Below are 19676 nucleotides of genomic sequence, written 5' to 3' on the forward strand. Positions count from 1 at the left end.
CAGTAATTGAGTAGATTTATCAGGGATTTTAGCACATTTTTAGTGCTGTAGCTTTTACTGCCCTATTCATCTTCAATCTGCAGGCATTATATTTAGATTTTTTTAATTGTCTGCAGTGATTGTCACTGATAAGAAGCTTAAAATGTCTATTTTTTGATGACTAAAATCACCAATTGGCCTTAAACCAGAGATGCCCCAATTAGGGCCCACAGACCAAAGTTGGTGCATGATAACCTTTGATTTGGCCTGCCAATCAATCAGAGAAAAAAAAGGAGAATTGATGGGTTTGGTTGGGGCGAATCCCTCAATCAGAGATTGTCATTTCTAATTTTACATAACCTTTTGTTTATTTGTTTAATTGCTGAACTACAAAAAATATTATTGCATTTGAACTCATCAGATTCTTTTAAAGGGTCATGAAACCCTAAAACACATTTTGTTTTAGATGTTGACAGATATATATATATATATATATATATATATATATATATATATATATATATATATATGTGTGTGTGTGTGTGTGTGTGTGTGTGTGTGTGTGTGTGTGTGTGTGTGTGTGTGGCACGTTTTAAAAACACTGTTGGGACTATCTATTTCACTATTAAGCGAAAATGTATTCTTTTTGTAAATATAAAAAACCATTGTGTTATAAATGTTTATGGTTTTATTATAAAAATTACATTATAAAATGTAAAAAATATATTATTATTGATACCATTAAAGTATTTTTTATACATATAATTTTAAAAACTTATTAAATTAGGAAGTTACCATGTCAACTTTAATGTAATACAGTTTGGTATATTTAGGTTTGGCCCTCCACCCTCAATCAAGTTTGGTTTTTGGCCCTTTATAAGAAAAAGTTTGGGCACCCCTGCCTTAAACTAGAACTGAATGCACTACAGAATGTTACGTTTTCAATACAAACTGCATGATTTCAAGACAAATGGCATGGTTTGATTTGTGGCGCTACCTGCTGGACACTCATTAGCCCCTTTCACACAGACCTTTCCGGATATTACCGGCAATTTTCCAGGCCCTTTTTTAAAATACCGGTAAATTCATTCCAGCAATCTTCCAGAAAGAGAAGTTGTAACATTACCGGTAATTTGGCGGATTGCTGCTCTGTGTGAACGCAGAAGAAAAATTGGCGGAAAGAGCGTGTTCACGCTTAGAACGTGCTGACGTGAGACGTCTACTTTAGCCAATCAGAACATTCAGAGACATTCACATCCGCGCTGTTTATGAAAATAAAGGCCTTTGAATATTTTTGGGTGCACATTTAGCTGCTAGCTGTTAGACAGATAACGTTTCTATGTTCCTTCTTAATGCCAACTGTGTTAAACAATTATCAATAAAACGTTAATGATAAACCGCTGTTTATTTACCTTCAAGCTCCAGCACACACACATACAGTACATCTCGACATGCGAAAGTGTTCCTCTATGTTTTCATCGAAGTTGTTCATAATACTTATCCATCCACAGAGTTTGTAATGTAGTCAAATGTTTACAAATACAAGTGCAGCGGTTTAGAGCTCATTTCTGGTTAATGATGTCAGAAATTACTGGTATTCTGGAATGGATGTGTGAATAGTCTTTTCCAGAAAAATTCCGGAACGTCCTTGCCTGTGTGAACAGCGCTTTTTTGAATTTACCGTTAAAGTTTTTCCGGTAATTTTCCGAATATTTACCAGTATCACGGTGTGAAAGGGGCTATAGCTTGTTAGTCAGGGGTCAAAAGTCATACCTGAAGACTAGCATATCATCCCTGTACAGTCCATGAATAGCTATTTTTTAAACTTAGATTTAGAAACACCCTTAAAAGAAAAAGGCACTGATGTAGGCTAGATTTTTAGATTTTCAGAGTAAATTTTAATCAGGAACTGTGCTTTACTAAGTAGTTTTAAAAATGTGTGGATTTACTTTTACTTCAGAACATTTGTATTGCTCTATTAGTACTTTTACAGCACAATTTTCCTTTACCGTCACTACTTTGTTTATTTTTTCTTGTCTAAATTGATTGGATAAGCAGAATAATCAGTCCTGTGATTCCCGTCCAATCAAATCATGCATCGAAAAATCCAATGGTGTAAGGTAACAAATGACAAACACTCATACAGTAAATGAGTATTATTTCTGATGAATTGTACTTTTCTAAGTAGTTTAAAAATGTGTACTTTTACTTGAGAACATTTTTATTGCCCTATTAGTACTTTTACCTCACTATTTTCCTGCATTGACAATATGTTTATATGTAAAAAAATCTGAAAAATAAGTTATGCGTATAACAATGCAATGACAGATGTAGAAAGTACTGAAATGTCTTTAATACTTTATATAAAAGACTTTTTTGGTGGTGGCAGCTTAAAGACGCCTCTCATATAGAAAATGAAGTCACATGCATTGATCAGGTGTGAGTTTTTCACAAACTTCAACAGAGTGTAAAAATCTTGATGGTTTTGTGGGTCTCGTCTATCAAATCTGAGATTTATTTTGTATTTCCTATTGGATTCGAGTCAGGTGATTGGCTAGGCCATTCTACAGCTTTATTTTAATTCTCTGAAAGCATTTGAGTTTCCTTGGCTGTGTTTTAGATCAATGTCTTGCTGAAATGTCCACTCTGGTTTCATCTTCATCCTCCTGCTAATGTAGATGTTGGACTGAAGCAGCAAGTATTAATTTACACTCGAAGGGCTGTCTGGGCATTCCATGCCTTTCTACACCTTCCTTTCTTCATGTGTTTAATACATTTCCCCTGTGTCATTTATTACACATAACTTAATTTGTAAACTAATTAGATTTGTTTTCTTTGCATATTTGGATTTCTTTGGTTGTTACTGTTACGGTTTCTATTTAAATATGAATCGTGAGCCTAAGACAATGTAACATAAATAAACAATGGCCAAAGTGCTCTAACTAAATTATTTCTTAACATAACATAATCAGCAAAACTATTCAAAATGATAAGAGATGGGGAGCCCAACAACATAATAAATAACAACCAAACAAACCTAAAGAAGTTTGGGACTCCCCACTCTCAACAAATATAAAAAATAATCTTTAAAGGAGAACACAACAATAAAGCAGTCAGAAGGTGTGGTGGCGTGAAGGAATAAGCGAGAAGTCCGCTTCCGTCCATTTTAAAAGCCTGACGTCACCAAATCAACCAATAGAAAACTGAAAAGGGAAAAAGACCAACAAGATCAATTGAAAGTAATAATTACCGGCAGGAGTGAACGCCACACGTAACAGTTACCAGCATCCGGGGAAAATTTCAAGTCAACAGCACCTTTAGAAATATGTTTTCTGAGAAAAATGGTGACGTGTTTAATACTTATTTTCATCGTTGTACTTTTAATCGTACTACTTTTTTTGTCAAGTAATGGTACTTTTATTTAAGTATGATTTCTCAGTACTTTTCCCCCTCTGACAACAAAACGAAGCTTTCAGAAACTAGAAGATATGTTTTCATCGATGTTTCGCATTGTTTTGTTGCCTTTGGCGCTGGATACTGTTAGCATGTGCACGGTTTCAAGACTCGCGTGTTTTTGGAGAGCACTTTTGAAAGAAGTGTCAGAAACTTGGTATTGAGTGAAGGTCATCTCAGCACACAGCAAAAAAAAAGACACGAAAAAACAACGAGCAATGCGTTCAGATTTAAATCTCTCTGAAAACCTGAGAGGAAAGATGAAAACAGTGAGCAGGCAGTGTCGAAATCTGGGAGAATTAAAACACAAGACGATCAGGCCAAACTGGCAGTACAGTAGTGTGGGAAGCTTATCCGTGGCTCTGAACACTGGATTGCAGCAATTCTGTTTGTGCCACAGAATATTAAGTGTACGAGAGAAATGCTGTTTTGTTTTCTAGGTGGAAGACATAATTATGTGCATGCAAATTTCAGCAGCGCTACTAGTGTAATTAATGATTGTGGAGACAAAATACTATTAATTTGTCTGCAAAAATGTGCTTTCCACCATGAGGATGCATGTTTTATGTGTATTTTGTTTTTGTCTGTATTAGTGTCTTGAAGAATGTAAGTGTGGCAGCTTGTTCGGCACCATGTATTGTAGCACATGTTTCTGGTTCACTCGCTCACTCTCTCTTTCTGCACTTTCCTTATTGTTGCCAGTTAGTAATAAAAACCATGTGGAACAGACTGAGAGATGGATAGAACTGCTGTATTGTGTGTGTGTGAGAGAGAGAGAGAGTCCAGTCCTTGGACTTACATCACTACAGTTTTTTTTTTTTTTTTTTGTAAATGCAGTGCCATTCTTAAAGAAACCGTTCGTCTAAGATGAACATTTTGTCTTCATTTATTCACCCCATCTCGTTTCAGTCTTGTGCTATTTTTTAAGAGTGAAATTTTAGTCTGAATATCAGGATTTTTCTACATGAAAATACACATTTCTTTGTGCATATTGATATAGACAAAGAAAAATATAATATTGCTTTAAAATACTAATATAGAATGTATACAGTGCATCCGGAAAGTATTGATAGCGCTTCACTTTTTCCTCATATTTTTATGTTACAGCCTTATTCCAAAGTGGATTAAATTCATTTATTTCCTCAAAATTCTACACACAATACCCCATAATGACAATGTGGAAAAAATAGTTTTTTTAATTGTTGCAAATTTATTAAAAATAGGCCCGTATGGTAGAGTGGCCAGACGGAAGGTGCTCCCCGCCTGGAATTTGCCATAAGGCATCTGAAGGACTCTCAGACCATAAGAAACTAAATTCTCTGTTCTGATGAGACTAAAATTGAACTCTTTGGAGTGAATGCCAGGCGTTACGTTTGGAGAAAACCAGGCACTGCTCATCACCAGGCTAATACCATCCCTACAGTAAAGCATGGTGGTGGCAGCATCATGCTGTGGAGATGTTTTCAGCAGCAGGAACTGGAAGACTAGTCAGGATAGAGGGAAAGATGAATGCAGCAATGTACAGAGACATCCTGAATGAAAACCTGCTTCAGAGCGCTCTTGACCTCAGACTGGGGTGACGGTTCATTTTCCAGCAGGACAATGGCCCAGAGCACACCGCCAAAATATCAATGGAGTGGCTTCACAACAACTCGGTGAATGTCCATGAGTGGCCCAGCCAGAGCCCAGACCTAAATCCTATTGAACGTCTCTGGAGAGATCTGATAATGGCTGTACATCGTCGCTTCCCATCTAACCTGATAGAGCTTGAGAGGTACTGCAAAGAGGAATGGGCAAATATTCCCAAAGACTGGTGTCTCTAACTTGTGGCATCATATTCAAAAGGCTTGAGGCTGTAATCGCTGCCAAAGGGGCATCAACAAAGTATTGAGCAAAGGCTGTGAATACTGATGTACATGTGATTTTTCAGGTTTTTATTTTTAATAAATTTGCAACAGTTTCAGAGACTCTTTTTCCACATTGTCATTATGGGGTATTGTGTGGAGAATTTTGAGGAAATAGATTAATTTAATTCATACTGGAATAAGGCTGTAACAAACAAATGTGGAAAAAGTGAAGCGCTATGAATACTTTCCGGATGCGCTGTAGATAATGGCCAGCATGGTGGCGCAGTGGCTTGTGCTGTCGCCTCACAGCAAGAAGGTCGCTAGCTCAAGGTTGGGTCAGTTGGCATTTCTGTGTGAAGTTTGCATGTTCTCTCCGTGTTGGCGTGAGTTTCCTCCAGGTGCTCCGGTTTCCCCCACAGTCCAAACACATGCACTATAGGTGAACTGAATAAGCTAAATTGTCCGTAGTGTATGTGTGTGAATGAGAGTGTATGGATGTTTCCCAGTACTGGGTTGCAGCTGGAGGGGAATCCACTGCGCAAAAAACATATGCTGGAAAGTTTGCAGTTCATTTCGCTGTGGCGACCCCTGATTAATTAAGGGACTGAGCCGAAAAAGAAAATGAATGAATATGCAGTAGATACTAATATAAATAATATAGATTTTAAATACTATAGTCCACAATTGCTATGTGCAATTATTTCATAATTATTTATTGCAATACAGCATTCTCTTTTATTATGATCATGTTGTTAAAGTGAACATTTTGTTATTATTTATTCTCTCCATCTCCTTTCAGTTCTGTCCTATATTTTTAAATGCACAATTTTAGTCTGAATATGAGGATTTTTTAAGCAAAAATACACATTTATTTGTGCATATTTATATACACAAAGAAAAATATAATACAGCATTAAAATGTAAAACTAGTGCATATGTGCAATTATTATTTTTTTTGCATGACCCTTTACGGTATATAGTATTCTCTTTTATTTTGATTGTATTTTTTCACATGAAAATAATAAGTTTAAAATGGCATGAGAATAAATTATTTGACTTGTTTGAAATATTATTGCATGCACTCTGTCTTATTTCACATAAATGTTGATTTTTTTTAATTCCCCATCCATTCACATATTTTTTTCATCCATCCATCTCTTTTTTCCAGCTCTACATCCCCATCCTCTCGTCCCTTTGCTGCCCCCTGCTGCCACCTCACAGCTTTTATTTTTGCATTGTTTATTGATTCCGTCCTCTTCATTCAGGTCATGCTTTGTTTGTATGTTTTAGGGACTGTATTTATACGGATTTAAACATTAACTATTTCATTTTTGGTAAAATTTTCAATAACATTTACCAGCATAGTCATTTTTAAACATTAGTGTTTTAGTTGCATTTTTAATCGTTAGTATTTTATCTTACTTTCAAATTTGTGAGGGCTTTATTAAAAAACAAACATGTTTAAAATGGTTAAAAAGCAATAAACTGAAACATTTGATCATCAAATAATGGTTTGTGTGTACAACCACCACTGTAAGTAATAACTGAACATACAAATACAGTAAGGGCAGCACAGTTGAGCAGCGGGTAGCACAATCGCCTCACAGCAAGAAGGTCGCTGGTTCGAGCATTTCTGTGTGGAGTTTGCATGTTCTCCCCGTGTTCGTATGGGTTTCTTCCGGGTGCTCTGGTTTCCCCCACAATCCAAAGACATGCAGTACAGGTGAATTGAATAAGCTAAATTGGCCATAGGGTATGTAAGTGTGTGCAAGAGCGTGTGGGTGTTTTCCAGTGTTGGGTTGCAGCTGGAAGGGCATCAACTGCGTGAAACATATGCTGGATAAGTTGGCGGTTCATTCCGCTGTGGCGACCCCTGATTAATAAAGGGACTACGCCGAAAAGAAAATGAATGAATGAATGAATTGATGGACGTATACAGTATTCTGTTATAAAATGCAGTGGCTGTTATAAACCTTCCACCACTTTTATTTAGATGATATTTTTAATTCTCCTATTGTTTTCAATTCTTACATTTATACGAGGTGCTATTAATTTTAAAGTTGATTATTGTGAGATCACAATGTTTGAGGCTGTCATTAATTTTAACTACAAGTTTATTTAAAATATACATACATAAAGGCCAGATGTAAAGCGGTGCCTCTCCACTGAGACATATGTTGTATTGCCATAGTGAGGCCTGCAATCTATTGCATTGGAAAGAAAACTATGTAACCATGGTTACCGTTCCACTCATATTCTATTGCCATGGTTACAACTGTTCTCTAACTGTATCGCCATAGTGACAAGTGTCCTTTCGCCCACAGGGATAACACAAAGCATGGCCACAGCAGCAGACACGGTAAGAACAGCTGCAATCATGTCAATAGCATGATCAACTGTGTTGTACAGCACTGCTTTGCATTCCTTAACAGAAGTGCTGGGTGCAAATAGTTACAAAGTGACAGGTTATTGTAATTAAATTACTTTTCTGCTGAAAAAGTAAAGACTTTTCAATTTTACATAATTTAATTACAGTTACGTATACTTGCCTTAAGTACTACATTTACATTCAGTCATTTAGCAGATGCATTTGTCCAAAGTGACTTACAACTGAATACATAAATACTCAGTGGTGAAAAGAGTACTGAATGATCCTACTCAAGTAAAAGTACTATTACTTGCCTAAAAATGTAGTGCGAGTAAAAGTATCTGTTGTAAATATTACGCAAAGTATGAGTAAAAAGTAGCTCTTTCAAAAGTACTCAAGAGTAGTGAGTAGTGAGTATTATGCTGTAAAAATGATGCATTTACATTTTGTGGATGTGTGTAAACGTAACATTCTGTAGTGCATTTAGTCATTGCCCAGCAGGTACACAACGTCATATGACGTTAATATTAGGTTAGATTTAGGTTGTGACGTAAGGTGACCAAAATTCAAGTCTAGCAAGCGCCATGGACAACGTTATTTTGATGTCCAATAATGGTGTCAAATGACACTGACATTTTGATTTTAAGTTGTGTTAGAAAGTGACCAAAATCCAATGTCGAGCCAACATCTTAAATCAACGTCATATTGACGTCAAATACATACATTTATTCGTCAGGTGTGGCAACCAAAATCCAACATCTTATACATAATAAGTAGGTAATTCAAGCTGTAACATCATTAGACGTTGATATTTGGTTGATTTTAGGTTTGACGTTAGACATTGACGTCAGCCTGATGTTTAATTCTGGCTTCAACCCTGTTTTCTTTTCCAAACAAAATGCAACGTCCCCACGAAATTAGGGTACAACGTCAATCTCACATCATGTTGACGTCTTGTGCCTGCTGGGTATTTAAGGCCATTTTGGTCATCATACAGTAAACATTCATCACCTTCTCATCAGTGACATGCATCTAAACAGTCTCTGGGTCAATGAGTGTAAAGTTTTTAGACATCTTCTTGGACACTTTTAATGCTTCCAAACGTTTTGCTGTCTTGAGGTAGTTCATAATGATGCAATTTATCTTCTATTTACAATTTGATTGGACAGGAATTTCTAATCCGCATAAGAAAAATAAAGCAGTGACTGCAGGTTGAAGGAAAGTAATGGAGTAAAACTACCAATACTGCACTAAAAATGTACTCAAGGGAAAGTAAAAGTACACATTTATAAAACTACTCAGTAAATTACAATTTCTGAGAAAAAAATACTCAATTACAGTCATTGGAGTATTTGTAATTTGTTACTTTACACCTCTGTAAATACTGTAAATACGTTCAACAGTTTTATATAAACCAATCCAGAGAAGAAAGAGTAATTCATGTATTTTGCTGAATAAATTTATTTTCAACTAAAGAACATTATCATTCATTAAGTAAAACTGCATACGCTTAAGAAAAAAAACGTATTGAGAAATTCGTTCATGATAATATAATATATAAAATCAGAGAAACTGAGTAATTGTAAATAAATAAATAAATTATATATATATATATATATATATATATATATATATATATATATATATATATATATATATATATATATATATATATACACATACACACACACATACATACACACACATACATACACAGTTGAAGTCCGAATTATTAGCCCCCCCTTTGAATTTTTACTTCTTTCTTCAATATTTCCCAAATGATGTTTAACAGAGCAAGGACATTTTCACAGTATGTCTGATAATATTTTTTCTTCTGGAGAAAGTCTTATTTGTTTTATTTTGGCTAAAAACTATTATGTCTAGAAATGTGCTGAAAAAAAATCTTCTCTCCGTTAAACAGAAATTGGGGAAAAAATAAACAGGGGGGCTAATAATTCTGACTTCAACTGTACATACAAGTGTTTTTGTTTTGTTTTTTTACAAAACTAAAAGTTCCAGTTTTACTTTAATTTCTATTGTTTATCCAGGGGTGCCCAAACTTTTTCGTATAAAGCGCCTAAAAACCAAAATGTCATTGAGAGCCGTGGGCCAAAGATAAATATACCAAACTATATTCCATTAAAGTCGCCATGGGTAATTTCCTAATTTATTAAAAAACATGACTTTGAATGGAATTAACAAATGCAGTAAAACATTTAAAATGATAACTTATTGCAATAAAGCATAAACAAACACATTTCTAACAGTGGAGTTTACAGCTAAATACACCAGTCAAGCAGAACCTGCCTTTGCCTTGATTTGTCCGCTATCCGTCAGGTGACAGTATGTACATTTAAACTACACCTGATTAATTTACACAGTTCAATTGAAACATTTCATTTCAGCTAGCTTTTAACAATAAAACAAACAAACAAAATGTTAAAATTTGAAATGACAATCTCTTAGCCATCTTCATCATTCCTCTCTTCTCAGATGGCATGGCGGCCCAAATTAAATGTTGGGCCAACTTTGGCCCGCAGGCTCTAGTTTGGGCATCCCTGGTCTGTGCAATGAGATTTAAGTTAATTTTTAGTATTTAGTCAAGAAATGTAATTACTTTTTGAGTAACTAAGTTAGTTACTTTTTAGACAAAGTAATTAGAAAAGTTATATATTTGAAGTAACGTAACCAACACTGCTTAGCAATTCATGAACATTTCCTTTTGTCTCCTTTTTTCATAGGAAATAACAGCCTGTTGTCTCCACTCCTGAAAACTGAGGACCCAAGCCTGATGCTCAAATTAATTCTGCTCAAAAATATCATAGTGAGAGGAAAGAGATTACAAACGTACATGCTGAACTGGACCTAGCTTACAGTTAAACTCAATCCAGAACCATCACGGATACAGAAATACGGAATATCACATACATAAATACGGAAATCCTGATCTGCAATTTTTGGTGTAATGAGCCGTCTGTCAGGTCGTCTGCGCTCTGGAGGTGTTCGCTTGACTTGTGAGGCACTGCCAGAAAAGGACTGCAATGATGATGAGGGAGCCTCTCTATGGGAGGGCGATGCAGAGCCCGGTGCCACATCAATGGGACCCAGTGATGCTAATCCAGCCAGCGCACTACATTACAACTTTTATTCACCTCCCTCTTTAGCTAATGGCCTGCGGAACCATGAAGAGCAGCTTCGGCGTAGAGCAAGGAGACGTAGGCCGACAGAATACGTGGAGCAAATACACACACAAGAACAAGTGCACATGCAGCAGAACACACAACCACAGATGCACACACTCACACAACCAAGCACACACCTGCAGCCTCACACACACATTCCGGTGGATGCACATTTGTGGATGGACACGAACACGGTAACAAACAAGCACACGCAAAAAAGCATGTGCACACCTACTAGCTCCTCACTTATAGAGCTGGATCCCTCCCTTATTCCAGAAGATTTATCTTTACCTTCTAAGACTGAAATGCATAGTGTACAGGTTCAGCCTGCTCTTTTGCACACCACCCTGGACACAAATACTTTGACGCCTCCACAGTTCAACCCTTCCTCTTTACCCAAGGATGAACAGAATTCTTGTAAGCCAGAAATGGACGACAGCACTGACCTTGAACATATAAAAGGCCAAGCCGCTGTCATGACCTCTGTGGAGGCTGAAAGGAAGTATACGCTACGTAGCTCTGGTCGACCGCGCTTTCCCTGCCATCTTCGAAAATCATCCCGCTTACGCAGAGCTCCAGAGGATCACATGTTCAAACGGGAACTGGACCAAAAGGACGAAGAAGACGAGGAGAATATAGTGTGGAGAACAGAGGATATCAGTCAACTAGTGGAACATCGGCCAGAGGTGTGTGCTGCTGAATCCTCATTTGAGGTTTTACCACCACCAGATATATCAGAAGACATTACACCAAATCATAGCATGATAACATCAGAGCCAGAGGGCATTGTTACTCAATCAGTTAGAGGGAAGCGACAGGGACGTTATATAGGTGTGAAAAGGATTGTGGTAAAAGTAGCCAGAATTCCTGTTCACATGAGCCGACGTCAAAAAAGCTACAAGATCTCATCCCTGGAACCTGTGAGTGCTCCACCCCGTGGAGAAGGGGTCACAACTGGAGAAGGAGCTGAGGGGGGTGTAGGGAGCGAGCCAGTACCTAACGTGCCCCGAGAGCCCACAGCGCTTCTTCGCATGAAAAACAATGGAAAGAGTGTAATGGTAATGTTTCCACCAGGAGAGCTTCCTGTGATCTTGAAGCGACGCAGGGGACGTCCTCCTAAACAGGCTTTACCTGGACAACCTGACATGCATGAAACTAGAGTAGGAGCAGCCAATGCCGCAGAGCCTAAAAAAATTAGGAGGCGGCGAACTGTGAAGCTGCCATCTCCACAGCCCTCATATGTTAATGATACCAATGATGTTAAAGTTGAATATGCAGATGTCCTCTCAAAACTGGCCTTTTTGAACAGGCAACCTCCCAGCACAGGCCGCTGCTCCCCTCCACGCTGCTGGACCCCAACAGAGCCTGAGACTTTTAACATACCACCAGAAAATCCATCCCTTTCTACTCTTTTGCACCGCCTCACAGGCTTTCGCAGGAGAGGTGGCCGAGCGGGCTGCATGGGGAGTAGAGGAGGGGGAGCAGCGGGAGCATCCAGTTCCTTTAAAAGGTCATTCAGCGACTTTTTTGAAACAATTGGCAAAAAGAGGAAAGTCCCTGCATCTGAACCGGGAACCCCTCGAAAAAGAGGCAAGGGGGCCGCTGGGGGATTAAGTAGAGCAGCTTTAGCTGACTCTGCACAAGGTGAGAAAGTTAGAAAACGTCGACCACGGAAGAATGGGGCTTTAAAAAATGGTCCTGGTGTCCAGGAACAAGACTGGCAAAATGAGAACAGTAGCTGGATAGGGAAAGGAGACATTCCTGAGAAAGCAGGTAGTTATCAGAGTCCATGTTCTCCTCGTGGAAGCTTTCAAAGCAGTGACTGTAGTAAGGGTGGCATGTACCACAGCCCAGGTATGAGAGGAGTGGGCAGTGGAGAAGAGTCTCAGGGTCTGTTTGCAGGATATTTTCGCTCTCTACTTGATTCTGATGACTCCTCTGACCTACTAGACATCTCTATGTCTAGCCCTGCTGGACGACAGGAAAGTCGTAAGCTCACTCCAGGATATGAGGGTGGCAGCCCGGGTGCTGCTCATCGTTGGTCTCCTGCCTTTCCGAAAAGAAGTCCTAAAGGAGCAGCTTGTCTTGGGGAAGGGGCACAATTATCTTCACCCCAAACTCAAGGCAGCTCAGCAACTAAACCCTCATATTCGTATAGTGTCTCACAGACTTCTCCCACCCCATCTTTCCCTAAATCCCCTGCACTCTTGCTGTCCCGTTCACCCAGCTCTCCACATCCATCAGGAGGTTTTCCTCAATATCCACCTAGTTATAGTGCAGGGGTTCCTCAAGGTGGAAGCATTTATCCCCTCCCTCAACAGCAGCAACAACAGCAAAGGCCAAGTGACTGTAGCTTTACATATGGCACAAAAACTCCCTCTGTTTCCCCTGCACAGTGTCAGATGAGTTATTCCAACTACCAGGGCTCTGCCAAGCGCAATTATAGCAGCTATCCAGGCCCACCCCATTCAACCACACAGCGAGGAGAATCTGGCCCAACATCGCCAGGTGGAAGTTATATGTCAATGTCAAAGTCTAGCCCTTATTCCTTATCCTCTTCTCCGCCTGAGGGTTGTAGACAATACACAGCTCAGTGGGGATACAGGCAAGGAGGAAACAACTGGGGTGGTGATGCATATGGTAGTCATCAGTTTCATGGTTACTCTGAATATGGGGTAGCTGGAACTGGATCAGAATCCAAAGACATTCTGGACATCTCAAACTACACACCACAAAAAGCCAAACAGAGACCCTGCCCTGACACACTCTCTGAATCCTCCTCAGACTCCTCGCACACTGGAGGAGGAGGAGCGAGCGTTGTGGGGGCAGCATTTCGCCCAAGGGATGTTCCAATGCCTGAGGGTCAGTCTAGTCTTTCAAGCCTGGAGAAGCTAATGCTTGACTGGAATGAGAATTCAGCAGGCCCTTCTTACAACTGGAGTCAGAATGTACTTTTCCAGGGAGGGGCAAAACCAGGTCGTGGACGAAGAAAAAAGTCTGAGGCTCACAATGAAAAGGAATCATGCTCTCTTCCCCCAGGATCCCCTGCCAGCCCTCCTATGCAAGGAGCAGGGCCGAAACGCAGCTCTACAGGTGGCAGACAGCCCAGGGGGGCAAGAGGCAGGGGAGGATTCTCTCCATGCCAAAGAGATCGGCCACCTCCACCAAAAACCAAATCCCAAAAGCCTTCAGCCCCATCAGGGTCAGGGCAGATGGGATCGGGAGCTGTTTACCAAGACGCACTGGATTACTACAGTGGAGACAGCAGTAGCCTATCACCCCTCAGCCATGCCCCAGAATCCTGTGAATACCCTTCTCCATATTCTGTCCACACTTCAACCCCCTCCTCAGATGAGAGATTTGCTCATGTCTACCCTCCAGACTCAGCATCTGTGTCCCCCAGTTTATCAATTCAGTCAGACGCCCTTAAGCAGTATCCTAAATCTGGTCCTACAGTGCAGACGTATGGTCATGCTGCCAGGACTTTTAGCCCAAACCTTTCTCCAACCCCTCGCCTTTTGCCGCAGTGTGGTTCTGCAATGAGTCCGCATCGGGTCCCGAAAGACCAGTTCTCCCAGTATGACTCCCCCAGTTACAGTGGCTCTCCCTGCTGGTATGGGCAAGGAGGAAGTGTCGCTGGAAGCCCCCAAAACTATGAGGAACAGCGAACACCAGCAGTCTCTTTGCCCTCACAAAAGCGGGACATGTCATTGATGGTCTCTGGGATGAGAATTGCATCACATACATCGTACCCTTCCCCTTTACAAAGAGGTCCTTCCATGTCAACTTCTTGTGTGAGTGGGACTCTGGACTCTTCCCCTCAGCATGAAGAGATGGGTTACCATGGTAACTTGGAGAGCTATGCACCCGTTGGACAACGTTATGCACCCCAAACAGCCCGGGGAGGAGTACTCTGCCAGCTTCTTGACCAGCCCAGCGATGAAGGCTTCACCGTCACCAGCCTGTAGTAGAAATTATCTTGGCACCCCTAAAGAGGTAAGACACTAACTCTGGGACATAGCTCAGATTGTAACTGTATGAGATTCTTTAAGAAAATACTTGACACCATGTCCTAACTACATGAGACGGGAAATGATTGCAGAGACAAGCAATTTGTCTGTCTGCACTACATAGAAAAAAAATACCAGATACAAGCCATTCAGAAGAACAGAATAGTCCACTGCTCGTCAAACAAATTGGCAAGGTATATATTCTAACTATACATATTAATCCTCTTTAACATGATTAAAATTACATACTAACTGACTAATATTTGTTGTCATTGTGGGTAATAATATATAATATAATAATAATAATAATAATAATAATAATAATAATAATAATAATGTTGAGTCACAGTTCTAACATTCATTTTCAAATTATATGTTTGCCATTTTATTTTCAAGATATGAGGTAAACTATTTGCTTTCATATGCTTAATGGCAATAAATATCATGTATAGTGGTATTCAAACTCACATTAGCAGCATTGAATAAAGCAGATTATCAGCGCCTCAGGTTACCATTGAATACGTTTACATAGACACCAATTATCCGATTTTAATGTGATTAAGACAATAGTCTGATTAATGTTAACAGAGATTTTTTATTAATTTAATCTGATTAAATAATCGGACTAAACAGAAATCGGATTAAGACATGTGGAGTATGCTGATTTTAGTGGCATTATTGAAGTGCAGTACAGACATGTAAACACCGCAATCAAACCATCATAATCATAACCATCATGTAGGATGCCGCAATTTGCGACATGATAGTCTATACACATACAGCTGTTTGACACTATTCTCTGCATTTACTGAATCAGTGAAGGACCACAGACACCTGCATCGTGAAATGCAGAGTTTTTTTTCCCCATTTAGCGTACAGCATCAAATTTAATAAAATTTCATCTCTTCCAGCAGTTCATACTCGCATCCAATATCTCATTTGTCACAATGAAATGTTCCTAAATTAAAGCGAAAGTGCCGAACTGCAGTAAAGTCGACAAATCAAAAATGAAACACCTGAAAATACATGAAACTCTTGAGGAAATGTGGATAGTGTGGTGACATTACTCGAATTATATGCATTAACATGCCAAACAGGATCATGAAAGCAGCATTCAAAAAAAATCTCTCATGTCAAAACCTTAATCATATTAAATGTCTTATTCAGATTAAGACAAATCATTCATCATTACTGATGTCCATGCAAACATAGTCAGTGTCATAGTGGTACCTTTGTTCAGCCATGACGAAAGAACAAAAAATACTTTTAACATGAAGGAAGATAGCTTTTATCATATGTAGCAGCGTCAAATCCTGTAGTTAGGGCATGGTGTGATAAAACTACAGTCTATATTGTGGTATAAAGTACAGCTGAAGTCAGAATTATTAAACCCCCTGAATTATTAGCCCCCCTGTTTATTTTTTTCCCCAATTTCTGTTTAACAGAGAGCAGATTTTTTTTTCAACACATTTCTAAACATAATAGTTTTAATAACTCATTTGTAATAACTGACTTATTTTATCTTTGCCATGATGACAGTAAATAATATTTGACTAGATATTTGTCAAGACACTTCTATACAGCTTAAAGTGTAATTTAAAGGCTTAACTAGGTTAATTAGGTTAACTAGGCAGGTTAGGGTTCGTATTGTAATACGATGGTTTGATCTGTAGACTATTGAAAATAAAATTTGCTTAAAGGGGCTAATCATTTTGACCTTAAAATTATAATTTTTTAAAATTAAAAACTGCTTTTATTCTAGCCGAAATAAAACAAATAAGACTTTCTCCAGAAGAAAAAATATTATCAGACATACTGTGAAAATTTCCTTGCTCTGTTAAACATAATTTGGGAAATACTTAAAAAAGAAAAAATTTCAAAGGGGGTTTAATAATTCAGATTTTAACTGTATATACCATTATCTACCCCTCATTTGACTGTTCTTTCTTCTTTCCTTGACAGATGAAATGGACAGTACCCTTTTCATATTTTTAATCTTTTTTAAAGGACAAGCTTTCGAAGATGCAGTTAGACTGAAGAGTTTCAGAGCTACGGACTAAATAAAGACTTCTCCAGCAGTGACAATCAAGATCCAAATTCATACACATGGACAGACGCACACATATGCACGAACACAAACATACTCTGTGCTATCGAAACATTCACTTGCATATACTTTTTCATACGCTGACTTGCAACTGCAAATGCACGCACAAAAAGACAGTCTTGCAAACAAATATTGCTATACAGCTTGGGCTATAGGGACTTATTAAACAAAGATCGGACACTGCTTGTTTTCACGACAAAAACATTTTGAGGAAATGCAGGATGTCCCCTTGTTTTAGAGATTCACACATATTTCAGTGGTGCCCAAAAACCAAACCAATTGTAAAGACCACACTGAGGTTTTTGTCCTGCTCCCTCTTTCGCTGTCTGTTTTAATCTTAACGCCTCTTCTAATTCAGTCAATGGGGGATTCTTAATCCTAAAAGGTTCATTTGCTTCAGCATCTATTAATGGTGACTGCACAAACTCTGCCCTCTTTTCACTTTTAGGTTTTTATACCGCATTTGTACATAAGCTACTCAATTTGTTCCATCACTTGAGAAGCTCACTGCTATGAAAACAATCGAATCTCAGAGTCCTGCTGAAAGAGACATACTGTATGTTCAAACAGCAATGTCAAGACCGTGTTTTCTTTTTAATTTGGGGATCTGCTCTAAGGACAAATGAGGGAATTACCAGTTTTATGTGGCTTTAAATTGTTCAGCTTGGGTTTGTGCAAGTACAGTTTAAGTAATCTTTTTTATCAGTGGTCTGGTCCCACGGGAATGTGTCTAAATTTGATCCCTTCAACCGTCGCTCTGGATCCGCAGCATGGTCACGTTGTGCCCAACATCCAGCTCTCATTTGTGTGTTTTTTATCATCACAGGAGGACAGACAGACACCCCCCCCCCCCAAAAGATGCTGTCTTTGTCAAGTTGTTTAGAGGCCAGGGCACTTTCCACCCTGGATATGATGATGGCCTGGAACTCAGGGTGTGGACAATGCATATTCTCCTCCTCTTTTTTTCTTTCATCCCTATGTTCGTATTTCTTGTGGTCCGCTGTGTCGTACAGTGATTTTTTGTGATGAAATATTGTATCTGTCTATTCCATATACTGTATCTGAGGTGAAAATATTTAAATACACATTCTGTTCTGATCATTGTTTATTTTTGCTCTGCCTCTACTCTGTGGCTGGGGAAGACAATTATAAATAAATTACATGGCCAAGAAGGAAAATAAAAATGTTGTAGATATTAGCCTGCAATTATAATTACCACCGCATAGAAATATTATACATGGCAATATATAGTGCTCAGCATAAATAAGTACACCCCTCATAAATCTATCTTTTAAATTCATATTTTAATAGGATGCTTTACACTCACTTTTTATTTTATTTGTGCATATACATTATATTAGCCATAACTAAAGCCAAATCTGGATCTTAACTAAAAAAAAAATAACTTGATAATGGTCCAAAAACTAGTACACCCAAATTTATGTTTTATATATATATAGTTTTTGGACCATTATCAAAAGGTATTATATATATATATGAATATTTGTATCTATTTCATAGTGAACATAGGTAATGGATTTTTGTGCATTTAAAGATAATACAATTAAATTCAAGCAAAATATTGCAAAAATAATTTAAAACCTACAAAACTTTAACTAAATTTGTAATTGTTTTTGCTTCTCTTGATTTTTCCTCTTTTTTTAAAATTTGTCCTTATATATTTTTTTATAATATATAAATTTGGTTGTACTAGCTTTTGGACCGTTATCTTAAGTAATTTTGTTAGATTAGCTCCAGATTTGGCTTCAGTGCTGACTAATCTAATGTAAATGCACAAATATAATATTGTATAGCTTCCTATTAAAAATATGAATTTAAAATTTGTGAGGGGTGTACTTATATATGCTGAGCACTGTATATTAGGGATCAGGGGGTAGCGGACATTTTAAAAGTGGGGGGACGGCTGTATGAGATCATACGTTCATATAATTATTAATCACCTGTTTCTAAATGGTCTGTCTCTAAAAGTGCGACCTAAGCGACCAATATTTTGGAATATGTTGCATATATGACATAATTTATATACAGTTGAAGTCAGATTTATAAAACCCCCTTTGAAATAGTTTTTCTTTTTTATATATTTCCCGAATGATGTTTAACAGAGCAAGGAAATTTTCACAGTATTTCTGATAATATTTTTTCTTCTGGAGAAAGTCTTATTTTTTCAGCTATAATAAAAATAGTTTTAAATTTTTTTAAAAACATTTTAAGTTCAAAATTATTAGCCCTTTTAAGCTATATATATTTTTTTCAGTAGTCTACAGAACAAACCATCATTATACAATAACTTTCAGAATTACCCTAACCTGCCTAGTTAACCTAAATAACCTAGTTAAGCCTTTAAATGTCACTTTAAGCTGAATAGAAGTGTCATGAAAAACATCTAGTCAAATATTATTTACTGTCATCATGGCAAAGATAAAATAAATCAGTTATTAGAAATGAGTTATTAAACTATTATGTTTGGAAATGTGTTAAAAAAAATCTCCTCTTCGTTAAACATATATTGGGCAAAAAATAAACAAGGGGGCTAATAATTCAGGGGGGCTAATAGTTCTGATTGCAAGTGTATGTGAAATCCAAATATGAACTTGTATCTCATACAGTGCTCAGCATATATAAGTACACCCCTCAAAAATCTCTCTTTTAAATTCATATTTTTAATAGGAAGCTATACAATATTATATTTGTGTATATACACATTAGATT

The 19676-nt window shown here is 37.9% G+C and overlaps 1 protein-coding gene across 1 annotated transcript in view; it reads left to right on the plus strand.

Annotated features, from left to right (window-relative positions):
- Nucleotides 1-17803, plus strand: part of ahdc1 (AT hook, DNA binding motif, containing 1) — a 74145-nt gene extending 56342 nt beyond the window's left edge. The window contains exons 3-5 of the mRNA XM_056480124.1: nt 7604-7638; nt 10389-14825; nt 16802-17803. Coding sequence (XP_056336099.1) covers nt 10613-14797 — 4185 coding nt within the window. The 5' untranslated portion in view covers nt 7604-7638; nt 10389-10612 and the 3' untranslated portion in view covers nt 14798-14825; nt 16802-17803. The remainder of the gene's footprint in view (nt 1-7603; nt 7639-10388; nt 14826-16801) is intronic.
- The last annotated feature ends 1873 nt before the right edge of the window (nt 17804-19676 follow it).

This window comes from Danio aesculapii, chromosome 19 (genome assembly GCF_903798145.1).
Source record: "Danio aesculapii chromosome 19, fDanAes4.1, whole genome shotgun sequence".
Classification (NCBI taxonomy): Eukaryota; Metazoa; Chordata; class Actinopteri; order Cypriniformes; family Danionidae; genus Danio; species Danio aesculapii.